Genomic DNA, 12,380 nt, shown 5'->3' with positions numbered 1-12,380 from the left:
ATGGATGCCTGCTACCTTTTGTTGAGAAGATCGTGGCAGTTTGACTGAGGACTTGATACGACGGATTCAGAAACACGTATTTCTTCATCAATGATGAGAAGCACATCATCCTACTTCTTTTGGCGGAGGCCAAGATCACAAGAGCCCTCACAAGCAAAGTAGCCTCAGTGGGACAAGTTTTGGTGACGACGAAGGATGATAGGATCGAGACACTAGCTTCAGACACAAGACAAACACGATGGAGGACATTTCGGAATGTCACGGTTGATATCTTACCGTCAATGCCACCACCAGTAGGGAAGTCTTAAGTTGCTCCCACTTTAGATTTGGTTAAGTCGACTGTGGATGACTTTGGGAGCATTCAATGACAGAGGCGAGATACGCAAACTCAATTTATTTTAATAGTCGACTCACAGAAAACTAAACTGATTTTGATGTTTATTCACAAGTTAGAAAAGTTTCTCAAGTGCCTTGAAGAGCGATGCACTCCAGTGGGATACAGGTGTTGCTAGGATTGCGAACGAGGGGCCAAAAGCTTTCTACGAACGAGGTTAAAGTTTCCCCAACCGCGGGAGACTGACGCGAGACTAGGGAGCCAACTAGCTGAAATATGTGGAAGAAGGAACCCTTTAGGTTCTGGCCCGGGTCTCAAAGGGATGGGTTAGTTAAAGCATGGGGCAGGATTTTCTGCCCGCATAGATATGTATAACACAGAAAATTCTGCAAAATGAGCAAATGGTGTCCGATGGAATTCCCCTTCTCGGCAAGCTGAATTTCTGCCAACATGACGTAGACATGCAGGAAACTACACTTCCAACAGAATGCATACAAGTTGGTCGGCAGAATGCCGCTTCCCTGGCTTCCCTGGCTACAACAAACAGCAGACAAAATTTTGGCAGTTTTTAACTGGAATTCAGTACAGATTTAAGCACACCAGGTACATAATGCCTCTTTCAATACTGCAATCTAACAAATTGGCAGCTAAGGGCAAGGCAACTACCGCGAATCTAGGGGAGCTATATTAACCCCTTGGGAGCAATGAAAGATGCTAATGCTTGCCAAAAGCTTTAGCTCGCCTAAAGTTTTCTCAAGGGTAAGACATTAGCAACATCTCAAAGGATGAAATTTCTATGTTACTTAAACATGAGCAAATGCAAGCCAACTTGGAACAATTGGATCAGGTCATTATTGGCAAGCTTCTTGGATGACATTGGCCATATGCTTTGTTACATAAAGAGTTTACTCACTTATGTTTATGTTTGCCGACATCCAACAAGTGACTATGAACTTGGATAACTTTATTTGCAATTTTACATTGGTAGAGGCACGGGATGAAATTTTGTTTGGCAGCCCGTGATTCATGGTAGGATACATAAGGGTTGACAGGAGATCTCCACATTTCAGGCCTAGCCCAGTGCAAGGTCCTTCCTCCCTAATTTGAGTAAGATTTCCTCACCTTCGTCATTATTGTGAAAACCAAATATTAAACGTATTGCAGTTGTTGGGGCAACTCCTGTGGTTGAGCGCCCAAACATGCAGTTGGGGGAGAAGTGTGCATGCTAATGTGTCCAGATGGACCTTTCCAAGGAACTTTCAATCAGAGTGCAAATCGATGATTTTCAGCCATTTTCACCCGATTGAATATGAAGAAATCTCACACCTATGTTTTCATTATGGTATTATTGATCATAAGGTGGAGCCTTGTCCAACAAAATGCAAGCATTCACATCATGTTTCTATATAGGGGAGGCCTCGTCCGACATCACATGGGATGATACCGCAACTAGTTAAGAACGAAAGCAAACTTTTATTAAGCATGAAATTAGGGGTTACAACACGACACAAACTGGAAAGAAAAATACAACAACACTAATGTCCAGCTAGGGACAAAAGAGAAGATCTGAGGGCTGTGACAATGTCGGCAAAGTGGTAGGGGAGGGGGGTGTGGGTAGTGGAGAAAGCCTGGCGGCTGTATGGTTGGTTAGAAAGGTGTTTGGTGGGCTGTAGGTGGGCTAGACGGTAATGATTGCTGCAGGGGAAGGGATGGTAGGGTGCGCGTAGATGGCTGAGGGGCTAGACAACAAAGGCTGTTGTTGGGAAGGGAAGCCTATAATTTGGTGGTTGAATATTGCATTAAGAGCAGTTTCTTTCAATATAACTCCTCCCAAGCCTTGAAAGTGGAGCGAATATATTGGATTAAGCTTTTCGAATTGTTGGAGGTAAAAATCCGCACATCCAAGTCAGGTGACCTGCACCTAGAATTTTTGGTTTCTTGATTCCGCTCTTCAATGTTTGCACATTTTTCATGAAAACCTGCTGCTCCATTGCCCCAATTTGCGTGAAAACTACCTGCTCCGCTTCGGTTCCATTAAAAACTTAAGGTTTTGTTAAGTGGAGTGCTCCAAAAGTGCCGCACTTCTTTCACGGCTTGATAACCGAGCAGCACCATCATGTTTCTCAGCTGGGGTGTCCTTTTGCCTCGAAATGGCTTTAGTGCCTTCCATCTCCACTTCTATGGAAGCTTCAGCATTTCCATGGTTGACAATGTCGGCGGCAGCAGCTTGAAAACATGCATCCACCTTTTTCTCATTTTTGTCCTTACTATTGCCACCATCTCCCCACTCCTGAGAGTGGGTAAATGACCGGTGGCCACTCCTCATCATCCCTAGAGCTTCTCTCTCTAAGATATTGATCTAAACCTCATGTGATTGTTGGCCGGAGACAAAGACGATGAGGGCTTCATAGGGGGCGCCTAGAAGGACTGGAGTAGGATATGCTTGCGTTAATTGATTTCTTAAGGATGATGAGGCTGTGGGATAAAAAAAAATAAACAAATAGCTTGATTCTTGATTACTTATAACTAATAAGAGTGTAGGTGTAAAGAATAACTCCTATGTATATAACTTGTAGGCGATACAACTTGGATCTAATAGTGGAAAGAAATGAAGGCGGGTTCAGTAGGCCAAGCCCTGCACTACTTGATCTTCAGGTGGTTTTTATCCTTCCCCAACTCTGCATTCCTCCCGCTTCACTTTCCCGCATTTCTCCTCATTGCAGGCTGTTTTGATAGCAATCCTTTTGCTGGTTTCATGCCACTTCCTCATTGTCCAGCCCTTTTCCTCGTTGTCTCCACCCAGGACCACCTTTCTTTTGTTGTCCATTAGCCCACCACATCCTCCATCGTTGTTCTAGCCTTCCATCCTCTCTGCTATCGCCTCCAGCCAGCCTCCAACCTTGTTGCCATCCTCACAACAACCCACACAACCCTTTCAATTGACTGCCTCTCTTTTTTAGCCTCCTTCAGCCGTCAGCCAGCTTTCGGCCGCGTCCTCATTGCAGTCGCCGCGTTTCTGCCCTTCCCCCTTCCTGCCACCTACCTGGATAACCCTCACGCATCATCCTTTGGCTACCTACTTGATATCTGACTCTGGGGAAACTGTTGTTTTGTGGTCGTCTGCTTACCAACTGTTTTTTCAACCCCGCACCCTCTTCCAAACCCTCATCGACGAGCATCACCACCCCAGAATCTACTCTCGTTGAGTGTTTGTATCGTATGAGTTGCTACTTTCGATTTCTGGTGTCGTGATTGTTATTATTTTCTATTCCATTTGGTTATTTGTAGGTCCATGCTTGAGGTTTAGTAATAATAATTTCTTTTCTTATTGTAGTTTGGGTTAACTCAAATATCATTTGGTTTCAAAGCTAGCATAAGTCTAATCTTATTCTAGGATTTTTAGCATCCGCTAATACCCAACCTTATCTCTACGCAAAATTTTCTTTTTCACATTGCATCACCCTTGCACACCTTCCACCTACCCACACTGAAAACTTAACCATTCCACCAAAGAGATAATCATCGGAAGCCTGGTCGATGGGAAAGGACATGATGTCGTTTTTGAGAAATTCACAGAGGTGTCTAAAAAATTTCTATGGAGGATGTGCAAGGGGAAAGCCGCCAACTACAGCAGAGGCTTGCCACCTTCGTGATCCGGATGGTCATTCGTAGTCACAACAGTGACTTTCTAGATCGAAAGAATAGAAAGAATCTCCACCATGCAGATTTCAAGGATGATGAATTTTACCTCCAAGATGTGACCTAAAATATCTAAGAAGCCATAATTTTAAAGTGTCGATTTGCTATATTTCGATTGCCACATGGATCCAAATGAGTTTATCGAGTGGCTCTAGACTTTAGAATGTTTCTTTAGGTGTCAGGATGCCCCACCGGATGGAAGGGTAAAACTATTTGTCAACAAGTTAACGGAAGAGTGCATTATTTTGGTGACGAAATTCGGAGTACCTACGCCAATGTGGGGGAAAATATAAGATCACTATTTGGTCTGTAATGAAACTGGAGATGCAACGCCAATATCGACCAGTTCAGTACATAGCTGATGTTCCTAGTTTCAAAAGTGGAGAGACCGTATGACTTGACGACCAACACATCTTACAGGCAATGTTCAACATAGGATCTTGTAGTCGTAGTACACAGTAGAAAATCGAGGTCAACCTTGATTGAGAACTGTTTGAAGTACCCCAGATTTTGGCATATGAATCAGATTGCACAACTTGGATAATGACAGGGAGCAGTTGAAGAAATGAACAATGACACATTAGACATGAAAGTGAGTGAGGATATAAAAGAGGAGTACCAGTTGCCAGCCAATAAGGAAAAGGCGCGATTGATTCCATTTGAATCCAGGAGAGAGATTCCAAAAGTTCACAGTAATTGTTCTAAATGGTAGTGGTCTGATATAATGGGCATTCATGCATAGTATGAGGTTGTGGTTTCTCAAACTACATTTTGCATGCATTCAGAGGAGCATCGATAGGATTGGTTTTGGATGTCTAAAAGGGTCGCGAGTTTGAGCAACTGATATTAGACATGGGGCAACTTCAAATAAAAATATCTAATTTTATGGATATATAGCCTGTCTCCTTTTATTATCCCTACTTAGTGAGGTCCAACTCATCAGAGATGAGAAGTTTGAGTTTCTTTTGGAAGATAATAGAGTCATTTGAGTATTAAAATTGGTTCAGTAATGTACCCCCCGACAGAGTATTGGACGGGATGGATGAACTGTAGTTTTGGGGAAAAGGATATTCTACAGTGGGATCCATATCATTTTCGAGAAGAATAAATACACTTCTCCTAAGTGGTTACACGTCAGAGTGACACAACCTACTAGGGATGTCGTTCAAAAGTTGACCCCAACATCCAACCAAATACGAATGGGAAAAACATATTATATATTTATTTATTTGGGATTTAGCTTGTGAGGACCTACATCGTTATGTAGCTCTTGCTCATATTGTGCCGAAAGTGGATGAATACCTATTATATTAGAATGTCTATTCGAATGACAACACCTATATGATTGACTTACCGAGAGCTTGCAATATTTTCGCTACCTTCAACTGGGTCGACTTAACTACTATGAGAAGATAGAAGCTTCGATAAATGAGGTAAATGCTTTCCTAATTTTGGAAGACTGACATAGGAGCATCCCGGAGCCCCCTTTCGGTGGCACTGCTACTGTGCCATGAATTGCTATAGTACCATGTATGTTTTTGCGATCTGCTACGGTCCTGCAACTAGGTGGGCATTTGTTTTCATGTTAGGACCGAACTAGTGCCAAGTTTTTTTCGATGTTGTTGAGTGGTCGCCTTTCCTGAGCCACTCCTCGTTGTCCTCTTATTATATATTTGTTGTTCTGATATTCTAGATTTTGTTTTTTTTTGTGTTTTTTTTGTATCGGGACAGTCGTTGGCATCTCTTCTTCTCTTCAAGGGTTGTATTTTGGTTTCTAGGTGGTGCTTCGGCTGTATTTTGGTCTCCAGGTTGTGTTTATCCTTCTCCACATCCCTTCCCTATCACTACCTCGCATTCCTCCTTGTTGCAAGCCACCCCGACAACCGAAAACAATCTTTTTGTAGTTGTCCTATTGCTCTCTCACAACCCCCCCCCCATCCACCCCTCCCTCCCAATTGTCATTTTGTCCCTCCATCCTCCCTGCTATTGCCTCCAGCCAACCCCCAACCTTGTTGCCATCCTCCCCTAGCCCGCACAACCCTCTTAATCGACTACCTCCCTTTCCCAGCCTTGCTCACATCCTCCCCCACCCACTGGCCAGCAGCCGACCATCTTGTAGTCGCCTCCTCGTTGTAGCCACCATCGTTGTTTTCGTCCTTCCCCCTTGTTGCCATCTACTCGGACAATCCTCATGCATCGTCCCCCGGCTGTCTACTTATTGTCCTGCCATGGAGAAATTGATACCTTGTTGTTGTTTCCTTGTCAACCGCCTTTTCCAACCCCGAGCCACCTTTCAAACCCTCACCGACGACCACTACCATATCAGAATGCGCTCTAGTTGAGTGTTTGTGTCATGTTAGTTGTTACTTCCGATTTATGGTGTCATGATTGGTTTTATTTCCAATTTCAGTTGGCTGTTTGTTAGTCCATATTTGTTGTTCAATAATAATGTCTTCTTTTCTTATTATTATTTGGGTTAACTTTGGTATCAATTTGTTCATTAAAAACTCAATGATTTGTTATTTTTACTTGACCTTTATATAATTTATTTTTTTTTAATAAACATTTTTTACAGAACCAAGTCATCATTTACTTTTCACATAAAACTCAATTCTTAGTCAGAATGACACATCACAGCTGATCCTTCCCCCATAAAGTCAAGCAGAGGTGGGTAACTTAGTCGGACATAATTCCCACCAATGCTCGTGCTAATTTGCATGAAATTAAATATCTGGTAGATTGGCCTAACACAGTTTTTACAAACGCACATAATCCATTTAAAGTTAATGTTCATTCATGTCTATAACATTGTAATTATATAATTAATTCATAAAACATATGCAGTGTTGTTAAATATCCAACAACAAGCCTTTATCCCAGATCACAGCTGATCCTCCCCCATATGGTCAAACAGAGGTGGGTAACTTAGACATAATTCTCACCAATGCTCGTGCTAATCTACACAAAATTAAATATTTGGTAGATTGGCCTCACACAATTACAAACATACAAAATCCATTTAAAGTAAATATTCATTCTTGTCTATGACATTGTAATTATATAATTAATTCATAAAACATATACAGAGTTGTTAAATATCCAACAAGTCTTTATCTCACTAAGTGGGGTCGGCTACATGAATCATTTTTCTCCATTGTGAGTGTCATATTTTCATTTAATTTAATTCTAATAAATTAAGATCTTTTTTTATACAATATGCCCAAGTCTTTTTATGTCTCGAGTCTAAAATATTTACTTTCCTAATTGGATCATCAGATGGACGATGTTTAAGGTGACCAAATCATCTAAGACAACTCTCAATAATCTTGTCTACCACTGGAGCTACACCAACCTTAACTGGATACATTTGTTTTACACTTTGTCTCCAAGTATCAAATTACTCATCCATCGAAGCATTCTCATCTCATCAACACTTAACTTAATTTTATGCTTCTTTTTTAAAGCCCACTTTTTTAAATGCTTCTTTTTTAAAGCCCAACATTTTGTGCCATAAAGCATTGCAGGTCTCACAACCATGTTATAAAATTGTCCTTTAAATCTAAGCAATATTTTTTTTATCTCACAATAGTCCTGATGCATTCCTCCACTTCAACCAACCAACTTGAATTCTACGAATAACAGCCCCTTTTATATCACCATCAATTTGAACAATAGACCCGAGATTTAAAATGTTCCAAACTTTTAATGTTTTGATCACTTATAGTTACAACTCCGCCATTAGTTCTTCTACTTCTAAAATTATATTTCATGTATTCAGTTTTAGATCTACTCAAATGAAGGCCTTGAGACTCTAATATAGACATTATAGTTCAAATTTTTCTTGAACTCTTTCTCTAGTTTTATCCACAAGAAGAATATCATCAGTGAAAAGCACACACTAAGGTACATTCTCTTGTAAATGTTTAGTAAGAGCATCAATAACTAAAGCAAAAAGACATGTGCTTAATGCCGATCTCTGATGTAATCCAACTGAATCAATCCTCCTTCTGTTTGATTACTAGTAACAGCTCCAGTATACATATCCTTAACGACTTGAGTTTTAGTCATGTATTAGTCATATCAATACTTCTTATTTCTAGAGCTTTTTGAAGAACTTCTCTTAGAATCTTATCGTAATTTTTTTCTAAGTCAATACAAATTATATGTAAATCCTCCTTACTCTCTTTATATTTCTCCATCAAACCTCAATTTGATTATGAGAAGTCTTTGTATCACGTCTTAACCTATGTTTCCCATAATTTTAATGTATGACACATTAATTTATTTCCCCTATAATTTGCACACCCTTGTGCATCCTTTTTATTCTTAAAAATAGGAACCAAAATACTCTTCCTTCACTTTTTCAGGCATCTTTTTAGTTTGAAAATATTATTAAAGAGTTTAGTAAGCCATGAAACTCTCAAATCTCCTAATAATTTCCACATTTCAATTGAGTTATCATCAAGTCTTATTGATTTTTCGCTCTTTGGTTTTCTTCAACTTTTTTTTACTAATGTGACTGTGAAATTAAGAAGTTTTATTATTGTTATCGATATTAAGATCACTAAAATTGATTTTATTTTTAGAAATTTCATTGAAAGGTTTATCAAAATATCTCACGTCCTATGTTGAATATCGTCTTTTAAGAAAAATAATTTTTTATTTCATCTTTAATACACTTTACTTGACTTAAATCTTTGTTTTTATTTTTCTTAGTTTAACTAGTTTATACATACGTTTTTTTCTATATTTTGTATCTAATCAATTAAAAAGATCACTAAAAGCAGAATTCTTAACACCACAAATTGTTTTCTTGAACTCCTTACGGGTCACCTTATGTTTTTTCCAGTTCTTTAAGGTTGGACATTTAAACTAACTTTTATAACAATATTTATTTTATTTTATCTTTTCTTGTACATTATTATTTCATTACTAACTATGTTTATTTATAAAAATATTTCTTTTTGATTCTCCAAGTATATCTTTTGTTATTTATTTAATAGTGCTTGTTATTTTAGCTTACATAGATTTTGCTTTCTTCATGAACATGCTAAATATTAAAATCTTAAAGTTTACTTGTAAAAATATTTTGTTATCTTTTAGGTGTCTCTATCTAATTCTATGATAATGTTTCATTGTATTTTTTATTTTCCAATCCATCATCTTAAAATTCAGAACTAATCGATGTTAGTACTTAAATTTTTACTTAGAATGACCATGTAATCTTTACATCTTGGCGATATCTCTTTTCTCATATGAAAATAATCAATGTGTTTTATTAGATCCATGCTTATGAGTAATAATGTTCTAATCTCTTTTCTTAACTAAAATATTAGCAATAATAAAAACATATTCTAAAACAAAATCTAATATGGCTATACCTATTCATTAATTACTTTAAAACCGTAGTTATAATGAGTATTTCTAAAATCTTCTGCTACTATCAACATATCCATTTAAGTCTCCTCAAAGGAAAATTTTTTCTTCACTTTATATCATTTGTATTAAGGCTGTTGGATATATCATTTGTATATTCAGAAGTTTTAAGTCCATCTCAATTTTTTAGTGGGATTAAGGCTTTGTTGTTGTTGTTGGATATATCATTTGTATATTCAGAAGTTTTAAGTCCATCTCAATGTCCACTCTCATTTGTTGCTTATCATTATGGTAATTTAACTGTCTTTGTGCAATGGTTAGGTTGCTTACGTTGTGATCTAGAGACCATCATTTCAATTAATGGAAATAATCTGTCTAGAAGGGTAAGATTGCATATATCAATCCTTTTATAAACTCCGTAATGGTGGGAACCTCATCTATTAGATATAACTCTACAATCTCTTTGATACATCATAAAATTTTCATTTTGTATTATGTTAAATAGGAGGCTATCGACGGGGTTAAGGGATGTTTTTCTCTTTTTGCCTCTTGTGTAGGAGTTATATGAGACTCTCCTTATTTCATTTACATTCTTAGAGAGATTTATTCTATATTTCTCTCTTCATTTATAGCTCTTATCTAGGTGCTGTGAAATCATTGGCATTCCTTGATCTAATAATGTTTTCTATTTTTTAGGTGATAATAAAATTTGATTGTTATATAAGAAAATATACTGTTAGATATCTAAATATATCAGAATTCTATGTTTGTATGTAAAGCCCCTCATATTATGCTATTTATGCGGTGGTGATGATGTTTGTCGGTTGGGCAGCAGTGGCAGCTAGTGAGGTTTGATAGTGGCAGGATTGGTGTTTGTTAGCGGTGTTCACCAGCTGCTGAGATGTCTTCCGTTGATGGTCTCATATAACAAAGGGGGTTGCTGATGATTAGTAACAACCAACGATGATAGTTTGTAGAAAAATTTGACACCTAAAAGTTATTGCAACTATTTTGTTAAAAATAAATTGTTTTCTTTTAAAAAATAAAATATCAAAAATAGAAAGAAATAAACCAAATAAAGGTGTTTATAAAAATAAAATTAAAAATTATATGAATAGAAAATAAAAAATGATCCCAAAAATCTCCCAAGGTTTTTTCATAATGTCTAGTTAATCTGAACGCTGTTTTGTTGATCATATATAATTCTTTGGTTTCAATTTCATCATTACTCAAAGATTTTTCATGGTTGTTAGAGAAGGTTGTACTATTGCAACGTTTTGAATTGTTATTAATCATTAGAATACTTTGTTATCTGATTGAAGTTAACTATGTGGCATACTTTACTGTAACAGCACCATGTAAAACACAAATGGATATATATATTTACGTTTTAAATGTTCAGTTGTAGGTTGCGACGATATATAATTTTCTTGTGACAAATGTGAATGCTTTCTCAGGTTGAGCTTCTCATACTTTCGCATCATTTTTACAAGTCTTCTGCCTGTTTAGATGGTGTGGATGTTCTCGTCACCCTTGCTGCAAATAGGGTAGAATCTTATGTTTCAGAGGGAGATTTCTCTTGTTTGGCTCGGTTGGTAACGGGAGTGAGTAATTTCCATGCCTTGAATTTCATTCTCAACATCCTGGTAGAGAACGGCCAACTAGAACTTCTCCTTAACAAGTATACTACTCCTGAGACTGCTGCTGGCTCATCTGAGTCTATTAGAGGATTTAGAATGGCTGTTCTCACATCGTTGAAGATTTTTAATCCTGTTGATCTCGATTCATTTGCAATGGTATAATTTTACTTTTCATTTCCTTAAATTGCAAGTTATTTAGCAATTGCATTGGACATTGCCTGCTGTTATGATGATGCCATTATCTGTTCATTGTTATTATTTTCTCCATTATGCTATAAAAGCTTTGAAAATTCTTACTCCTAAGCTATTTTTATCATTGTTTTATGAAATGAAAAGGATTTTCATTTGGTTTGCACATCCAGAGGAGTGACGAAGAGGAACATGAGGCGCAGGAGATGGGAACTTTTGGCACCATTTAAGAGGAGGATGGAGAGCAAGACATTGAACTAATCATGAGAGAGGGAGAGCTTGCTAGCCACATTAAGAAGTTGAATAGTTTGTTTTGATAACTCTTTTTATTAATCATTCACTCACATAAAATGTAGCCTTTGTATGTATGGAAGACTGCTAAAGCAAAAATGCCACACACTATTGCCTGATGAGATGAAGTCCCTCAATAACAAAAGGCTAAATAGGATATAAGCATAGAGAAATAATAATAACAACAACAACAACAACAAGCCTTTCTTCCTAATAAGTGGGCTCAGCTGTGTGAATCTTTTTTTTTCCATTGCATCCTATTGACTGTCATATTTTCATTTAATTTTAATAAATTAAGATCATTTTTTATACAACATGCCCAAGCCTTTTTTGGTTTACCTCTACCTGTCCTAGCATAAGTTGAATATAAAACATCTACTCTCTAACCGGATCATCAGATGGTCGACGTTTAATGTGATCAAACCATCTAAGATGAACCTCTTTAATTATGTTCGTCACTGGAGCTACACCAAACCTGGCACGGATAAATTCATTTCGCATTTTGTCTCCAAGTGTCAAGCCGATCATCCACCTATGCATTCTCATCTCAGCAACTGTCGGCCGTTTTATTTTTATACATCTTTTAAAAAATCTTTTATTTAATTTAACTTTATAACTTGAAATAACTTTATGATTTGAAAAAGGTAATAATTTTTGTGATTTTAAAAATAATCGAAATATGAATACAGCCCTTTTTTTTATTTTTCAAAGCAACATTTTAATTTAAAATAGGTGAAACCAAACGGGTCCCACATTTTAAATAGTTTAGACGAGTGAATACGATACTACAAGTAAAACACTTATCCCGAAGGATAAATATCACTTGTAATAAGGATTCAATCACCTAAACT

General features: G+C 37.2%; 1 protein-coding gene across 2 annotated transcripts in view; it reads left to right on the top strand.

The window, feature by feature from the left end:
* Positions 1-12,380, top strand: part of LOC110027622 — an 87,692-nt gene that overhangs the window by 63,837 nt on the left and 11,475 nt on the right. For both annotated transcript variants that reach the window (XM_020729124.1, XM_020729123.1), the window contains exon 25: positions 10,867-11,205. In XM_020729124.1, the coding sequence (XP_020584783.1) occupies positions 10,867-11,205 (339 nt within the window). The remainder of the gene's footprint in view (positions 1-10,866; positions 11,206-12,380) is intronic.

The sequence above is a fragment of the Phalaenopsis equestris genome, unplaced genomic scaffold (genome assembly GCF_001263595.1).
Source record: "Phalaenopsis equestris unplaced genomic scaffold, ASM126359v1 Scaffold000431, whole genome shotgun sequence".
Lineage (NCBI taxonomy): Eukaryota > Viridiplantae > Streptophyta > Magnoliopsida > Asparagales > Orchidaceae > Phalaenopsis > Phalaenopsis equestris.
This window is presented reverse-complemented; position numbering and strand designations above follow the sequence as displayed.